The sequence below is a fragment of the Aspergillus flavus genome, chromosome 4 (assembly GCF_009017415.1).
Source record: "Aspergillus flavus chromosome 4, complete sequence".
In the NCBI taxonomy this organism is placed as follows: domain Eukaryota; kingdom Fungi; phylum Ascomycota; class Eurotiomycetes; order Eurotiales; family Aspergillaceae; genus Aspergillus; species Aspergillus flavus.
Genome location: NC_092405.1, coordinates 597,482 through 615,237, shown reverse-complemented (window position 1 = coordinate 615,237; position 17,756 = coordinate 597,482). Strand labels below are relative to the sequence as shown.

General features: G+C 47.0%; 6 protein-coding genes across 6 annotated transcripts; 4 read left to right on the top strand and 2 right to left on the bottom strand.

Annotated features, from left to right (window-relative positions):
• Positions 1–174: 174 nt before the first annotated feature.
• Positions 175–7,437, bottom strand: F9C07_2283025 (putative importin beta-5 subunit). The gene is made up of 4 exons (XM_041292565.2): positions 4,155–7,437; positions 3,568–4,097; positions 1,696–3,501; positions 175–1,642 (listed from the first exon to the last, which is right to left on the bottom strand). Exons 1-3 carry the CDS (start codon positions 4,971–4,973, stop codon positions 1,734–1,736), a joined length of 3,117 nt encoding a protein of 1,038 aa, XP_041145708.1. The 5' UTR covers positions 4,974–7,437; the 3' UTR covers positions 175–1,642; positions 1,696–1,733.
• Positions 7,438–8,739: 1,302 nt separating this feature from the next.
• F9C07_3388 (putative mitotic spindle checkpoint protein) lies at positions 8,740–9,621 on the top strand (the record flags this gene model as incomplete). Its single annotated transcript, XM_041286194.1, has 1 exon — positions 8,740–9,621. The coding sequence occupies one exon, from the start codon at positions 8,740–8,742 to the stop codon at positions 9,619–9,621; it is 882 nt and encodes a 293-aa protein (XP_041145707.1).
• Positions 9,622–11,835: 2,214 nt separating this feature from the next.
• F9C07_3387 (uncharacterized protein) lies at positions 11,836–13,314 on the bottom strand (the record flags this gene model as incomplete). Its single annotated transcript, XM_071511095.1, has 2 exons — positions 11,951–13,314; positions 11,836–11,886 (listed from the first exon to the last, which is right to left on the bottom strand). Exons 1-2 carry the CDS (start codon positions 12,788–12,790, stop codon positions 11,836–11,838), a joined length of 891 nt encoding a protein of 296 aa, XP_071366271.1. The 5' UTR covers positions 12,791–13,314.
• F9C07_2105993 (uncharacterized protein) lies at positions 12,898–13,218 on the top strand (the record flags this gene model as incomplete). Its single annotated transcript, XM_071509001.1, has 1 exon — positions 12,898–13,218. One exon carries the CDS (start codon positions 12,898–12,900, stop codon positions 13,216–13,218), a length of 321 nt encoding a protein of 106 aa, XP_071366270.1.
• A 927-nt stretch (positions 13,315–14,241) lies between the features above and the next one.
• On the top strand, positions 14,242–15,219 carry F9C07_3386 (2OG-Fe dioxygenase-domain-containing protein; the record flags this gene model as incomplete). The annotated part of the gene is made up of 1 exon (XM_041286200.2): positions 14,242–15,219. One exon carries the CDS (start codon positions 14,242–14,244, stop codon positions 15,217–15,219), a length of 978 nt encoding a protein of 325 aa, XP_041145705.2.
• A 382-nt stretch (positions 15,220–15,601) lies between these two features.
• F9C07_1496055 (uncharacterized protein) lies at positions 15,602–17,694 on the top strand. The gene has a single exon (XM_041286199.2). The coding sequence runs from the start codon at positions 15,984–15,986 to the stop codon at positions 17,328–17,330; it is 1,347 nt and encodes a 448-aa protein (XP_041145704.2). The 5' UTR covers positions 15,602–15,983; the 3' UTR covers positions 17,331–17,694.
• The last annotated feature ends 62 nt before the right edge of the window (positions 17,695–17,756 follow it).

Sequence of the window (17,756 nt, the reverse complement as noted above, 5' to 3'; positions counted from 1 at the left end):
GAAAGGGAAAAAAAAAATTAGAAATGTAATAAGGGTATATATAGAGGAACAAGAAAGAAAAGAAAGAAAGAAAGGAAAACCAAAGCCAAGAAGAAAAGAGACAGTTCGGATATAGAGGGGTAAAGCGTGAATATATAGAGCAGGTATTAGGGAAACCTAAATTGCAACCTACGGGCAGCAGGGGTGTTGGACCCAAGAGAGAGGATGTCGGGTCCGCTGACGGTGGCGGTGTGCACCTCAGGGCACCAGGGCACTGGTTCTGGGTATTGCTTGGTATTGCCCGCCGGATACTGATTCGTCACTCTGCCCTGCCGAACCCATTGTGCAACTATGTTGACGCCCTCGATGCGCCTGGAATCCCTTAGCCGCTCCGGTCTAAACCCAGAGTTTGTCTGGTCCGGAATTTTACTTTGATGATCATACGCACCAACCCTCTTCCAGTTCTGTCCTAGAATGCTTGAATCATGATAGATGTTTGTGCATCAGAATCCTTCCTCGACAAATACAAGCAGAATTACTGAGGCAGGAAAATACGACAGCTTAGAAACCCCGCATTAGCCGGGTCCGCTGGAAAAGCCAATCAAAGTTGTGGATTTGGTCGATCAGCCACTTTGTTGGGCGGATGATGTAGCGTCCTTTACGTGCATAAAGGTATCACCACTCTCCATACTCCAGATGTTCATCGCCCGACCCGACTTAGAAGATACTACCTAATTACTACCTAGACCCCGTCAGAAATTCTACTAAACAGTACTATGTACTACCTCCCATCTTAAGTGGTTTGACATACATCTTGCACCGGCTTGACTGTAACTGTCGTACACGGTTCGCGTAGGTGGTAGAGGTAGTACCGGCCACAGTTCTAAAGTAAAGCAAGCTGGGAGTAGGTTTGTATGGTTCCATACATAATATGACAAGTCAGCTTGGTGTGCTCCTCAAGGAAATAGATCGGACGGTTATTCGTTCTTGGTGTGGCTCAACAGGGGGTGGATTGGAGACCGTGCATCTCTAGTCCGACAATTATGGATCTGGGAGATGTTTCCGATTGGTAACAGATCATACTGTCCTACTGCTCATGAACTGGTAGCACTACGCACTGTCCTACTAACATCCGACTCCGTATACGAAATTGCCGTGTACCAAGACGTCGCATCATTGAGTCTTAGCGCGGAAAATATGAAAATACCCCTCAAAACCTAATGTCGTTCATCTGCGCCAAGACCAGCCACCTCAAATACATGTAGTCGTAAGTAGATATAGCATGAAGCTGGCGCCACTGTTGAGCAACCACAATGTCAGTCGAGTTTTCATCTCATTGTCCCCCAGACAGCCTTTTACCTAACCAGGATAGTTATGTCAACGTAGATCATGCGCCTTGGCGCTGCGCTGGTAGGGGCCGAATTTTTCATGCAATGCACATGGTCCGTAGGACAGTATTTCACTCGAAATTTCTAATATGCATTAATTAATTCATTGGAGCATTCCGGGCCCATACAATCGCATCCATAAACTAAGCCCTATCCTGCCTCACCACGATTGTATTCGTCATCATCTACACACTTTGGACATGACTACATAGGGACAGGTACATATAGGCCTTATGCCGTAATTTCACGCAGTTTTAAGGCGGGGGAAGTAAGGGCTATGCGAAAACAGATCAGAAGAAGCAAACCACCGAGGAGAGAGATGGCGGACCTTCACAAAGCCCCTGCATTGTACCAGTGGTCCAATGCTCATCCTAAGCTCCGAAGTTTGTCCTGCTCGGCTGGCGTCAAGGTCGCAAAGAGTTGTTGAAACTCTGGCTTAGTGGATGCGTTTCTGAAAAAGTCTAACAAGAAAGCTTGCGTCTCGTCATCACGCTTGCGCACACCAAACACTCCTTCTGTGCCACCCTCTCCGAACGCCATCAGCTCCTGTTTAGTAACTCCAAGGCTGAGATCGAGGGTGTTGCTGGGAAGATCTTCCCAATCATCGTCGTCACTGTCTTCTTCCTCAAGGGCTGCAGCCGTGGCCGCATCAATCTCTTTGCTTCCGGACGCTGCGGCCAACTCCTCGACTAAGACCTTGACGATTTTCAGTGGCGCAGTCACGGTCGTATATTGGTCTGGATTGTTGCGGGTCTGCGATCGTGTCTTAATGCGGCCGGTCTCCTGGATGATAAGGTCGCCCTTAACCTGTACTTGTGCTAGCCGGGGATCTTCGAGGTTGTAAAGCGTCGCCAAGGCGATAATGTTCTGCTTGATTTCGTCATATCCGGCAAAATTGACCGAGTTCTCAAGCCATTTGCTTATCACTATGGGGAGTCCACTCTGGCCTCCGATGTCCACCTGTGCCAAGAAATCCACGACTTCACGCGCGCTGATCAGCGTCAGCCGAGCGAAGACGAGAATCAAGCTTTGGATGAATTGGGCTTGCTCGGCAGTGGCAAGTCGCTGAGCGACCGCCCGCAAAAGTTGTGGCAGATAAGGTCCAAGTCTTTCTGATCCAGCTTTCTCCACTAATTCGGCGGCTAATTGCCCTACTTCGGTCGCAGCATTGTCGTCAACGGCAGGACCCAGCAATCGATCGATGATCACCAAGACAACTTCAGTTGCCTCTTTTCCGCTTTGTGGATCACGCCATGTAATGAATTGATTGAAGTCGTGCGAAAGCATATGCCGAACAGCTTCTGTTGCCGGGCGAATAAGTTCCGCGTCGGTCGAATCCAACAACAGACGGTTCAGCTTGGGCATGACGGCCTCCACAAACCCAGCTGGAAGAGGTTCAAGGGCTCTTTCCGCGAGCGCTCGCAGAAGATCCGCTGCGAAATTTGTGAGGGCATTCTCTTGTGTGAGGTTTCCCACATCAATAGCCCCTGTCAATGAAGGTAGCACTTTCTCGCAGAGACGGACAAAGGAATCATGGCCTTGGTCTGCAACAGATTCTGCGATATCCTCAAAAGCCTCCGTTACAATCATTGTTAACTGGAAATTGGTAGCACCATTGCTGGCAATGTTGAAAAGCACATCGATGGCGATAGATGAGAGGACCACACTGGGATTCACCATGATTGTATCACGAAGTGTCTCCGCGAGTGTAACTTTGAGGTCATCGCTGTCGGAGGGCTCACTGAGGTCGTGCTCGGAGACAAAATCCGATATAGCTGAAATAACTGAGATCTGCAAGGGAGTCGTCATGCTAGCAGGGAGTGAAGGCATGAGATCCTGCAGGGCCCGGATACATGAAACCTTAACAACTTCCGAAGGATCTTCCGAGATTGCCTTCAGGGTGGCCTCGAGGTAGGAAGCGGCTGTCGCACTGAAGGCTTCACCTGCAACCTGAGCTAGAATTCCAGCCACAAGGTAGCCACGAGCTCGAAGAAACTCATGCTCCTGTTGGAGGGAAAACTGGATAAGGTTACTGAAACCCGTAGCCAGTTCTGGAGAAATCGACTGGGACACCTCGTGGAAGTCTCGTAGAAGTTGATTCAGAATGAAAAGTGCCGATTCACGGGTTTTCCAACTATCGTCCGAATCACAGGTTAGATCTACCTTCTGAACCCATTTCGCACACCAAAGGAACACTTACGTGGAAGAAGAATCAGCAAACACATTGTTCAGGTAGACAAGTAAGCCCTCGGCCGTAAGAGCCTTCAGCCATTCACCAAGTTTGACTACCAGGTCACCACTACATGTGCGAGGGGTATAGTTGGCTGTGACAGATGTCTCCTCTGAAAGGAAAAGATTTACATCAATGTCCCACAAGCCCTCTTCCTCTGTGGTGATCTGCGCATACGAGCCGGCTAATTTCAGGATTTCGGGCAGCCAACTGGAGCTTGTCGCAGCCTGCCCTGCGTTCTGTAATTGCTGCTGCAGTTCTGCTTTTACAGGGGGTGCTTTGATTAATGTCTGGATTAAATCCAACTCCTCCAGGACCAAAAAGTCCAGAGTATAGGGAAGTCCGTCCACATCTTCCAGACGGCCTTGTCTCTCGTCGTTGATGTAGAACTCGTAGTAGGCAGCCTGGATATTGGACAGCTCTGTCCATACGGTGGAGAAGAAAACCGGGCTCTGGCCCGTCATAAGAGCCGGAAAGACCATTCGGATCTTCATCAAAGTCTAATGATGTATGGTCAGCATAAGGACCGTAGAAGTTTCAGTGTCAGGAGTATATACCTTGACGACTTGTAACTTGAGTCCGATAATACCTCTCCATTGCGAAGGTATTTCACCCTCCTTGCTTTCTTCTTCCTCATTGGGAGCCTGCGGCAAGGGTGCCTTCAGAGTCGAGATGAAGAAAGGAAACCAGCCGCCAAGCACCTCGTCCATAAATTGTTTGACCGCAGTTTTGTGTTGCTCGAGTACCATCTCCAGCGTATCGAAGCATGAGCGGAACACCGCGACAGCTAAGGCTCGCAGCATAGGTTTTCTTGACTCGTTGGTTGCGACGTTGAACAGTGAGGTGAGAAGATCCCTGGCAACATTAAAGAATTGTTCTTCGTTGAACCCTGTATCTACCAGGTCCAGGAGGACCTTCAACGCACCATGCAGAGCGCTAGCTGTGCTGTTGGCATCATTGATGATCTGAAGAATTGTAGGAAGGAGCTCTGGCCATTGCTCGGGGAAATCGGCGCTGGCAATCTTACTGACCGCAAAGCTGGCAGAGGATTTAACCTTGCGCTCTGGAGTTTCTGTGACAGTAGCCAGATCCAGTAAGGCTCTGCGAACCTGAGACTTATTCACATCATTGATCAATATCTGGCCCTTAAACTCATCTAGATTCGGGGACCAGGCGGCAGCGATGAAGGTGCGCAGTACTGAGAGGGTCGACTGGCGGAGGTTGGTAGGAACGGAATCGTGAGAAGCGATAGCGGCGAGGGAAAGGGGAAAGTTCTCGTTCGAATAGAGGCGAAGCAGTTGAAGCTCAGCAGATTTCCTCGTATCGGCAACCGGGGATTGCGTGTCCGCAAGCAACGAGAGGAGCTCTTGCTCCATGTTGGAAGGAACTGGTACTTATCGAGGCGGAAGGCTAGTTCAGTTGATAGGAGGCAGTCGGATACGACTTGCTGAAAGGGATCAAGTATACACGAATTGAGCTAATCGTCAACAAACACCAGGCTCACTGTAAAGGCCCTTGTCCCTGTTGGTGAGACTGATAGGTTTTGGTAACTTTACCACTTAATCAACACGACCGCGAATTGGCGCGTTGTTAGGAGGGGCAGATGATAGAACCAGGCAGAAAAGGAAGCGGTGAGTGGAATTTCATGGGAGCAAACTAAGTGCGATAAAGACAGTACCCGCTCCATGGTGGGCGACGAAGAACCATGGGAACGCATGTCTTCTTTACCAAACAAAACTCTTCTGCACAAGATAGTTTTCTCATCAATTGTTTCTTTTACTCTACTTCCCCCCTCTTCTCTCATTTATTCAACTGCAATCCCTTATATCTGCTTTCCTCCTCCTAGATAAAATGAGAATCAAGAAAGTTATTCCCTTGTACATCAGACTCATCATGATTTTTTCATTGAGAGAGTATTAAAATGTATGTATAAGACTGGTGTCAATATGGACAGGGGATTACCGTCACACGGCAGTTATATCCGACACATGTTCCACTGATATAAAGACAAATCCTTATAGAAATGCAGCAGACTAAGAGGTCTTTATGTGTTGTACTTTTTTTACTTTTTCCTCTCACATTATGTTTAATTGGCGGGTGCAGATATGATGAACTTCAGAAGTGTATTCTATGCTGGTCTGACGTAGATGGCTGAAATTCTTTATTACAAGATGGACGTACTTGGCAATATAGCAGAAGATCAATCGGAATGGCATAATCACGGTATTACTGTGCTACCCGCTGTGCTGCTCAGACTAAGGGGGAATCGTACGTAACTGACCATTCCCATAAGCGATTGTAGTGGGGGTCATAAAGGGTAGTTCGGCATAACTATATCTTCCACTTAGATGGTTTAACTGAGGGGCGACTTCCTAGGGAAATTGTCTAATTGAAAGTATGGATGTGCGGAGCGGGTACCGTACATACATACATGGGTTGGTAGATCCCATGTACAGTATGGTTGATACCATACAGCGGTCGTCTCAGGTACGGTATGTATGTACAAACGAACTATTTTCAAACATCAGAAATCAAAACTCGCTGTTCATAGGAAAGCGATTGCCTTTTTGCTCCCCTTTCATCTCTCTTTTTTACTTTCGTTTGTCTCCTTGGCTCTGGTGGCTCTGGTGCCAAGGAATCAAATTCAAAGGAGGAAAGCTATAAGATCTGCAATAAGGTAGGTACATACGTAGTTACCCCCAAACGGTAACTACCACTCATCCAGATCCTCTGTATATCTAATCAGCCAGGAGCATTAGTGCTACCAGTAGGGGAATTAATTCCCTAGCAGTACGGTGCTGGATTACTTTTTTATGCAATACAATCAAAGTACTCCATACATCCAGGTAATAAAAGCTAGGGGCATTGAGCTAATGAAGAGACCGGAATGAAATTAAGGCTAAGATTGAGTAATAGTTGATGCTGCGGTGGTATTACCATACTCTTTATGGTTTATACCGATAGTAGGATCTATTGTTAATGTTGTCTTTATTTTATCTCGTTTGATTCCCCCCCCCCTTGGTATTTTAATTAGGTAGTCCTTTTAATCTCCCCTTCTACGGAGTACTAATTGCCAATATGTAAGAGGCTTACTCGGAGGACGGGTACTACAGAATGAATATTACCACTGTTACTGCGGTTACCTGCGTGTCGATTCAGGTTTCGCTTTTACCATAGTCGAGATGATCGGCCAAGTGGACTAGAGCGACTCATCCCACCCACTACACTTTCACTAGGTTGTAGGGACTGATCTAGTGGGGAAAGAAGAGAAGCACTTGGAAATATCTAGTGCGGTAAGGTAGACCACTGTATGATGCATACTCTATAGTAAACCTCGAGTCAGCATGCTGTACAAGGTCGTATGTGTCACTGTGTACTCCATAGGTATTACTGTCTTGGGTATGTACAGGTGTGAGGGTATACTCTGTAGTTAAGCTGTAGTGTATAGATCTATACGAGGGAAATCGGTGATGAGCATGCCGATGCCTCTTTTTGTTTCAAGCTATTCTTTTTTAATCTTATTCTATTATCCTTTGAATTATTCATAAAAGAGAGAAAAAAAATATTCGCCATCAACACATCTGTCATAATGATGCATAATGCAAACTTTTTGCCATCTATTGTCATAGCGTGTGCCTTTTTCCCTTTTTCTTTCTTTTTTTTTTTTTTCCGGGTTCGCCCCCGATAGGGATGTATCATGGATGTATGTATGTACTATGACATTATTTCGCCTTACCCATTTCTTTTTTTATTTTCAATTTTAATTTTCCTAGGAGGATTTGTTCTGCTTGAGTTCTGCAACGCATCCACACCCATGACGCAACCACGTGACAGGTTTGGAGTCGTGACTTGGGCGCCTTTTCCTCGACGACTCTTGACCCGTCGCCCGACAAGCCTTCCCCTCCATAGGACTGCTTTGCCTACTGACTCTTTTTGTCTCTCTCTTCTTCTTCTTTTTATTTTTTTCTCTCCCTTGAGTTGTTGTGCTTTGCTTGCGTGTGTTTTATTCTCCTCGCTCTCTTTGGTCCCTCTCTCGCTTTTGGGATTGAGCAGTTTTTTGCCGTACTCGACTCCATTCGAATCCACCTCTCCCTTCCACCCGCCAAAGGGTTGGTTTCCTGTGGTCTGCCCGCCTACACTCACTCTCCTCTCCCCAGACGGGTAAAAAAGGGAAATTAAAAATACCAGAAAAAAAGGGAATATAATTTTTTTTTCTAGTTCCCTTACGAAAATTTATTTTTAAAAGAAGGTTTTCAGGAACAAAATCTTCCGAGGGAGAGGGGAGACTAAAGAAGAATAATAACTAAGAAATAAATTCCAGCCAGGGCAAAGAAAAAAAAAAGAAAATAGAAAGGGAAATAATATTTCCCCATTATCATCAACTTTTATCATCCACGCCATTCTCCTTCTTTGAACGCATCTCAGATTCTGTTGCCGATTGTCACGACCTCAACGACTTTGCATCCATGCTCTGAGGCCTGCTTGTTTCGTCTTGTCCACCCAACGTATGTTTAATCCGAACAGTTGCTTCCTTACTTTAACTTACAAACCACAATCCACCGTCACCCCTCCTCCCTCCCTCTTTCCCTCCCTCTCTCTTCCTTTCCCTTTTCTCACCTTCGGACAAACACCCATTTCATCATCCACTTTATTCCCGTTGGACTTCCCACAATTTTCACCCTAATTTGGTGTACTTCTTCCCCCCCTCTTGAAGAAAAAAGAAAATTTATACTTGTCATTTGATTTGACATTTGTTTCTTATCTGTCGCTATCTCTGTCCTTTTTTGTTTCTTTCACTGCCATATAATTTTTCTTTTCCCTTTTCTAGAATAAACTCTCTTCGATCCTCATCCCCTCCCTCATTTTAACCACACTCAACTCGAAACCCCCATATACTCCCCCCCACTTTCCCTTCCCCTCTGATTGTCGCAGAAGCAAAAGTCAAAAGAGAAAGAAAGAGAGAGGGAGAGAAAAGTCTCCAGTTCCATTTCATGCGTGGCAGAAAAGACAGTTGTTGACCCATCGTCTCGAAAAAAGGCAGAGCGATGATTAGCCTCAGGGTGGAACAGCACTCAGATTCTCCGAGATCCCGTCAAGACCATTTTTTCCGTGGAAACGACGACACCAGAGCCTTCGACGGCAATGCCGATTGCCAGTGAGAGCAGCACTACCGTCAACCCCGTGACTACCACCATGACAACATTTTCCGCCCCAGTTACCGCACCTAGATCGATGCCCAACAATCAGTCTGCGTTGGCGGCATCCTTCACCAATTTCCTCACCGTTTCAATACACCAAATCTTATTCCTCCGTTCGGTCTATCCGCGAGCGACTTTCTTGCCCGTTCGGGCCTACAACTATCCGGTCCGACAGTCCCGTCACCCGAAAGTGTGTGATTATATCAATGACGCGTCAATTGCGGTCGGGACAGAGATCTTAAAGGGCACAATCACCGCAGTCAGTATCATCATTTCATCTCTCCGCACCAACCAGCCCCTCGAACGATATGCTTTTGATCTGTCGGGTTTCCCCCGCGTCCCCGCTGGAGAGATCAATACCACCTTTGAAGATAGAAAGGAAGATTCATCCAAACCAGGTGCCCCCTTATCGGATCGGGGTTCCGCTCCTCCGGCCGACCTCGAGGCACAGTTCCGTGCCTGTCTCGCCAGATTGGCCTCCGCTTGCGCCCGATTGACTCCGTTGCCCCGGGATGACGAGTTTAGTTTCACAGTCTGTATCGAAGTTCGGGAAGATGCCCTGCCCCCTGCGGGTACCACAACAGAAGAACAGACTTGGATTGTGGCCGAACCAGGCAAAGTTCATCTCCGGTCGTGTACCGCACCGTATTCCGTTTCCAGACTTCGAAACGGCGAGCCACAGCAGCCTCCCCCCAGAGTATCGAACGGTCGTGCCAAAACGGTGCCTGTACGACGTGTAGAAGCCGGTGAGCTTCGTCTGGAATTATGGGTGGAAGAAGCACGACAGAAATTTAATGAGCCGGTGGATTCAGAACATCCCCCATGAATCTGACTTTCCGTTCATCTTGATTTTCTTATACTCTTGCCTGTGTTCATCTAGTCGTTTCATTTTCTTTTTACTCAGACATGTTTCTGCAACTTACCATCTTTTTTCCCGTTTATCTCACTCTTGTTTTAGCGTGACCAATGATCGAACATACATGATGGATGAGGGCATAGGGAATTGTCGTCCGAGTGAGCGGCGCAAATATATAAAATGGGGAGCGGACGATTTTTGGGACTCGCATGGCATTACATAGATCTGGTTCATATCTTTCATTTCCTGTTTCTCACTGCTCCGTCTTTCTTCTCTGTCACAGTCCTTCTTCATCTGTTCTTCACTACCATCATCTGTTCTTTTCTTCGCCGACCTTTCTTTCTATCTCGATTTCTTTTCTCTCCGATATTTTCTTTGCTCCCTCAGACTGTTTCACTTCCATACCATTTCCGCTTGTATTTCTCTCGTCTCCTTTGTCGAACACTCTCCTACTACATGATCCTAGCAAATTCAAATCTCTAGCAACTAGCTACCAGACTGGTCCCCGTTTTATCAGCACCGCCTTTAGTGAAGATTTTGCGAGTCCTGTCCTGTCCGTAATTGATAATATTATCCCCTTGATTGTGGCAGTCTGACGTTTTCTTGCTGTTCCTCTCTCATCTCATGTGTTTTACATTTCCATTCGCTCTTTTGGTTTGCTGGTCCTGTCACGTTGGGTCTTGGAAAAGTGTTTCATTCTGCATGTAGCATGTCTTGATGCTTGGATATGGCTGATAATGAGATGCAGGCGCCCAGAACTTCAGAGCAGGAAACCTTTATATGAAACCGCAAGGACGATCGTGGCTAATAAACGTGAAACCTGGGCGAAAAGAGGTACATTTAAACAACTTGAGTGAACGGGCTGTAAACGGTTTTCGCTTTTGAACTTGTCACCCAGAGAAAGAATGCCTGAAACCGATCATCCAGCGAATGTTTATATATGTGAGGGGTGATCCAGTCCCTGATTCTATATAAACACGTGTTTGATATCGTTGGGATGTAAAATGTTTGAATTTTGTTCTGCTACCTGGTATATATTGTTTTCTAAGTCTGTTTACGTCGTTCATTACTGTGTGATGACTGATGGCAATGAAGTTATTGAATTAGACTACATATTTCTGCATCCTTTTAGTCCCTGTTTACATCTGTATGTACTGATCTCCAGATCTCCAGTGTCTGATCTGACCTATAGTAAGTAAGTTAGAGAAGGTAAAGAAAGGCCCTAACGTAGACCAGCAAAGTCTAAATGTCTGTCCAGGAGCCATAAAAATACTAGCGTAGGTATAGCCTGAAGATACTATAAGCATAAATGAGACATTCCGAAACAATGAGAACCGCACTAAGAGCCGCAAGTGGCTGACGGCCTGTGGCTATCTCGATCTATATATATGGGTCCGGTTTTCCGTGATAGTCAGGGTTCAATTTTTTTCAATCTAGAAGATGTACAATCGTTCGTTCTTCAAAGATCTGACATGCTATTTTTAGGCTTTGGATATAACAGATAAAATATTGGCTGTATTGCGAGATATACCTATATGGTGTTGCGGTGGCTCATAACCGAATCGATGTCTTATCAGTCACAAATGAACGATAGAGATCCTTTTCCTATTAGTAGGGCGCCTTGACAATGTTATGCCCTAGAAACTTCAGTTTGACCATGGAGTGGAGGTCATAGGATGTCAGGCGCAGTGTGTCCGATATCTTCATAATCAATACTACGGAGCTATTTGCTATACATATTCCCAGGAATAGCACAGATAAGGCTTCTGGCGTACTCCATAACGGAAGCAGCCGTATACTTCTTCCATATGTCATTATTATGGGATTCAGCATAGTCAGACACCCCTCTGATGACCAGTCAGGAAAAGTTCGTGTTCATTAACCCTGCAGCCTCCATCTCGAAACAAAGGACGCCGTGCTTTTGCACTAATAAGTCGCGTGCCCCTGCATCTTTAATAACCATGTTACCTGACGCAATGGTACCGTAGTAAACATGAGGTCCGGCTTTTCGATTACCGGGCCCACGTTTCAGGGTTCCTGTCTCGTTGCAGTCTATGCAAGTTTGGTTAGAAGTGACATGTTTATAGGTTGGGCGGAATAGTCGGTCCAGTTGGGCACCGGGATAAGTAGCAGTACGGTATCGGGTAAGGGGTTCGTCGTGCTCGGGCATGATGTTCAGAACAGCTAATAGCCTCTCAGGTGGCGCGTTGAGGAAGCCGATTCGTTGGAACCCGTCTACTGTGTATTTTCCCATGTCGTATTAGACGACTCCACCGTGCCCCCGTTCCGGTCTACTAACTATCACATCCCCGAGACGAATATCGTTCTGGGGGCTAGGTAGTCCACCTCCAATACCGACCATGAATCCAGTCTGGATGTTGGGATATGTATAAATCATACTTGTCGCTACCATGGCGGCGAAGTTGGTTCCATTGCGGCCATCTGGGAGACATGTTAGTACCACGTTGTGGATCCCGATTCGACCCTGGACGTAAAGGTTGTCATCGGAGCTGTGCCCGAGTATGGGTTGGTGCCGCTGGTCCAGCATTTGCAGCGCAGCGCGGAATTCAACCTTCAAGGCGGATATCCAGCCGATCCTATACTCTTCACGCCGCAATGAATTTCGACTACTGATTTCAGAAAAGGATGCCGGTGGGAGTACAGCATGGGTTTGGGAACAGATAGCTGTACCCCTAGTAGTATCACCATGGAATCTAATGGGATCTCTGCTGTCCGCCTTGCCCGTTTCCTGAAAATTGTAGGGTCTTGTGGAACCACAGCATTGCAGATAAGATGAACGTCGTCTTGGATCACTCAATCGTGCGTCAGGACTGAGCGGTCGCTTTGGGGTGTCCTTTGACTGGCGGAATGATGAGGAAGAAGTCGATCCCAAGCTAGTTCCTATGCCGCTATCGTAGGAGAGACTACCGTTTCTCACGCAAGGCGTCATTCCCTCGTCGGTAGGAACCTGGTATGAATCTGCCAAAGAATGTCCTGGCCCGGGACTATCACCAAAGATCACAGCACCGCGACCTGCTAGCATGTAGGACTTTTCACCTTTTCGCCTAGCTTTCTGAGATCCTCGTGGTTGTCGGCGCGTTTCGGTCCCATACGACGGATTATATTTTCCAGTCTCCATCCCCCATTGTCAGGAACGAGAATGCCGTTGACGATGGCCCACTCTCGCAACTGAATATCCTCCACTGTTTGGTCAACTGACTCCCCATTCGCCAGGTGTTTCCCAACATGTCTCATTCTATTAGGCCAAGAATCAGGACCTGCGAAATTCTGTTTGCAAAAGGGACAGCTGGATTGCGCTGGTGGTTTGCGAACTTCATGCCAGCATCTGCGCAGGACCTCATCCCTAACAGCCTGCTTGTTTGGGCATTTTCTATGCAGCTAATGCTGGTGGTCGAGGAGTTTAGCTCTTCGGTAGTAGTATTCAGGACATCCCTCAACATCACAACGATAGACTCCTGGTCGTATATGCTCAGTCTCGACATGTCTCATCCACGCAGCTCTATTAGTAAAAGTACGCTCGCATCCATAGTGGCTGAAAGTACATAGAAAGGAGAGGTTTTCACGAGATCTGTTGCGGACCGACATTTCTCACTTCAAACCTTTCTCGGACAAGAGGTGTTCTCGCAAAAGGATCGAGATAATATTCAGGCCGCCACTTTCCAGATTCAGGTCGAGTTGGGCGAGGCCGGGTCAAGTGAACAGACACAAACGAGGCTGCAAGGCTGAACTTACTGCGGCTAGCCAATCGTTGCTGAGCAAGCGACGCTCTAACGAATGCAATATTTTCCATGTCTAGCTTATACGCTTGCTTAGTGACCTGAAGTCATAAAAAGAAAGAAATAAAATTCAGCACAAGTGCATTTCTGTCGGCGAGACAAACCACCGAGTAATGCTAGGTAAGGACTTAGTTCTACCTACACAGGTATGTCAAACACATCAACTCTAGAGGGATGGGAAGGAAAGATTACTGCTTTGGTCGACCTATACAGTGTATTTCTGGGTTTGAGTTACTTAGGAAACTTATACAGGGCCTTTTCTCTTGAATGAAAACAACTGACGATTTATGAAATCATTGTAAAGCCCTACCGAACTCAAACCCTAAGCTCAATCTACTTCATGCGTTGAGATAGCGGCTTGGCTACATCATTCTCTTGATTAATATATCATCCAAGACTATGAGGCTAATTTGCAAGTTGAATGGTCGAAGATCAGGATCTTTCCCTGGATGAAGGTTGTTAACTCAAATCAAGGCAAAGGTAAACCTTCTGGAATTAGAAGACTCTATAGACATAACTTCTCCGCCAGTGGCCGTTCAAAGCCACGTTCGCCACTGTCCATGCATCTTGGAATGCCAAGGATGGCTGTTGTCACTACCTGGCAGGGTGCGGTTAGTTGGGCCGGCTCTATACAGGGAAGGAGATTATCGTTAGGTATCGACACTGCTACGCAACCCAAAGGTATAAAGACCCTCAGAACCCATCCTCAATCCTCACTAAACACACCAAAGTCTATACTCATACCGACTTAGGATTATTTATCACAAGTTTCAAAAGTCGCGCTGTCTTTTTAATGATGCCACCGATGAAGGTAGCTACGCCGAATGGGCACAGCATGCCCAAGACGAACAACCTCGACGTTTTCGAACAGCGCTATGACGCCAAATTTTACGAGACCATGGCCAAAATCATGGCGCTGCGACAAAAATATCTGCAAGACCGGTTCATATTCGTGGAGGGAGAGGATATGGTCCCAATTCTCAAAGGCCTGGGAGCTAAGGACGCTGATTTCGAACTCCTGAAATCGATCACCGACCAGACAGGCGCTGATCCAACTCTTGAATATCGTACTGCATCATTTGGTCGCTACTGCATTGACTTCGAAACACGAAGCATTCGGCGGTTAGAGCAGCAGCCATACACACTCACTGTTCAAGAGGACTATAAGCGACACGATTCTGCGATTCAGAGGACCTTTCCCGAGACCCCAACCGATATGCAAGAAAATACAGTAGTACAAGCCTTGATGATGTTCAAGGCATTGGTGTTCCAAAATGTACCTATAACTCCGCGTGATCGGCTGGACTACTCCTCGCAGAGCTGGGTCTGTATGATGTTCAATGGTCGAGTATTCACCGACCTCTCAAAAGGAATCTTCGGGGAACCGGCTCTTGAGGGTGTTCACTCTGATGGCTCAGATCACACGATGTCGGTTCTTCTGAATTGTGAAAATATGACGCCTGACAGTGCAGTTACCTTCCTGCACGATAATAGAGAGACAACGGGAGTGCCTGTCTCAGAAGTGGAACCGGCCTTGATCAAAGCACGGGTCCAGCATCGTCACTTTCTTGATACGCTAATCTTCGTTGATCATGACTACAAGCATAGCGTAACGTCACTGCACCCGCTGTGTCCGTCATCAATTGCACGCCGTGATGTGCTAGTGGCGTTTACTCGCCGGCCAAAGGTGGAGGGGCATATTTCAGGATATAGTGACTCGATGGCTCACCACACCGAATCTCCAATGCAGATCCCCTTATGGCTTCCATAACATGCGTCAAGGATGATAAGAATGGGCGGGCAAGTTATAGTGATTTCGTGTTTTGTGTCTCCGTCGAATATCAATATGCTAGGATGTAACTCAACATGTTGATTTGGTTGTTTGCACTGCAAAGAGCTACCCTAGTCTCTCAGTATGAGAAATCGGTGAGAATACTCACTGCAATCCTTGGTTGGCAGCCAGTTACTAGTTACCGGTTTAGACGCCTGATTGAGATTCTAAAGCCAGCGCACGTCCATCAGCTGGGTGATAGACAGTAATGGTTGTAAATACTAAAGGGAAGTACCTGGGCGAAATACACTTTGAATTCTGGATGAATGATATATTCATTAGTCTACGGCTGATGAGAGTTCGCTAAGTGGCATGAGCACTGTCGATCCCGTTGACAGACAGAGAAAAAGTATTGATAGATGACATAGATACAGTTACTGAGAACCAAAGAACACTGGCTGTCGAATGACTTCTTGATTGATGTAAACAACTGCATGATACCAATCGGTCGTGGTTGCTAAAGCAACGATCAGAGTGATTCGTTGGTAGGGAACGTGTAGACTATATCTTGATTAGAAGGGGATGTGCATGCGGTTCCAGTGAGGGACTTGTTAAAGATACCCAGACGTTGACTGGTAGGCCTCTTACACCCCCGTGACCTCAGACGTGATCCAGACTCGGCATTCAGTCCCGTTTCCAGTCACGGATAACGGTTCTCAGACTACTTTGTTTCTTCCACTCCTGATGAGATCCAACTTCCAAGCATGGACCAACTAAGCACAGATACGTCCAGCATGGCGACCGAAATACCAATGGACGCGGACGAAGCGCTCAAAGGCTTTTATAGAGACAACTTCGACATCATTTTCATCAGACTACAATGGCAAGACTACTCGGGAGTGATGCGTACACTTGTTTTACCGATCGAGGAAACATTTTCCATACTCGAGGAAGAAAAGCAACCATTCCATGTGCCTCCCCTCTTATCCAACTGCTCCGTCACAAACCAATATCTTCCAGACGCAAGCGCCCGCCACGTGCAATGGCTAGTCCCGGACTGGTCTTCTATTCGACGAGCGTCCGATCCCAAGAGTGCAATAGTGATGTGCGGAGTAGTGGGGACGACAATATCCAAGCCGGTGCCAAACGGAGACCTGTGTCCCCGGCGTGCATTGGTAGATGTCGTGCGACAGGCGCGGGAGTCGTGGGGCTTGAGGTTTCTCGTCGGTTTCGAGGTGGAGTTCCAGGTGATGAAGGTCTCGTCGACAGGCGAGTATGTTAAGCACAGTCAAGGCCCCGGTAACTTTTCAGTTTCCGGTCTACGGGATCCGTGCTACAAGTATGTGCAGCAATGCGTTCAGCAACTATTGGATCTGGGGGTGCACATCCATGGAATACATTCGGAGGGCAAACGAGGACAGTATGAAATTGCTCTGAAACCTTTGCCACCGTTGCAAGCTGTGGATCAACTACACTTCGTGCACGACTATCTCAAAGACACATTTGCCCAGCACAGCTATATGGCCACTATGGCGCCGAAACCTATAATCTCAGACCCACATACCATTGGACAACATATGCACATCTCGTTGCAGCCTGCTGATAGTGACCATGAAGCGTCTTTCCTAGCCGGTATCCTCAAGCGTTTACCGATGATTTGCGCCTTCAGCCTACCACACACGCTCTCTTACGAACGACGACTCCCGTTCTTGGCTGGAGAAACTGTATGCTGGGGAACTGAAGCGAGGATAGCACCTATTCGAAAGATCGAGACTAGTCATTGGGAGATAAGATGCATCGACGCAACTGCCAATATGTACCTCACCTTGGCTGCTATACTTGGCGCTGGCCTACTCGGTTTGGCAGGCCAAGAGCCTCTCCTTTGGCCGGATTTGGGCGATTTTACCACTGAATCCAAGACCTGGGAAGAGCCGCTGCCCAGAACTCTGCAGGAATCGTTAGCGAGACTGGCTATGGAGGCCGACGACTTCGGTACTGTATTTGGCCAACAATTGATACAACGTTACATAGAGCTGAAGCAGTACGAAATATCTCTAGTCGGAGGGATGGATCCTTTGAAGTTGAGACAACTGTTCATTGAGCTATTCTAACTGTACTCTGTATGCGCGATTGACCTGAAGCTACAGAGCAAAGCGAGCTTGGATGAATAATTGGCTCCAGGTTCAGCTGACTGGACCAGAGTGTTGCAAGCTGGTAAAGGCTACTCTCAACAGGGCACGGCTTACAGCGAGTAGGTTTATGTAGTCCAGAAACTACTCAATCTTCAGGAAGCTATAGCACAGCACTTTCCGTAACCGGCATACTCAGAACGTGCTCAGAGCTGCCCGGAAGAAGCCACCAATGCTCAGTGAGAATCTGGTGCGTATGTTCCGTACATCTTCATGTATCCAAATAGCCATTCCGCATTCCTGACGTTTTTGCTCTGATCATTCATTAACTATCGTTGCTTGGGTTAATCTCTGTTTTTATTGATATTTCAGCAATGGAAAAGAAGAGCATATTCTAGACTGTCCGTG

Excerpts from the sequence above, each read along its gene's own strand:
- F9C07_2283025 (XM_041292565.2), bottom strand. The coding sequence starts at position 4,973 with ATGGAGCAAGAGCTCCTCTCGTTGCTTGCGGACACGCAATCCCCGGTT. Across the intron at positions 4,098-4,154 it reads TCAAGTTACAAGTCGTCAAG|ACTTTGATGAAGATCCGAAT; the intron begins GTATATACTCCT and ends ATACATCATTAG. Across the intron at positions 3,502-3,567 it reads TTTGCTGATTCTTCTTCCAC|TTGGAAAACCCGTGAATCGG; the intron begins GTAAGTGTTCCT and ends TTCGGACGATAG.
- F9C07_1496055 (XM_041286199.2), top strand. The coding sequence starts at position 15,984 with ATGGACCAACTAAGCACAGATACGTCCAGCATGGCGACCGAAATACCA.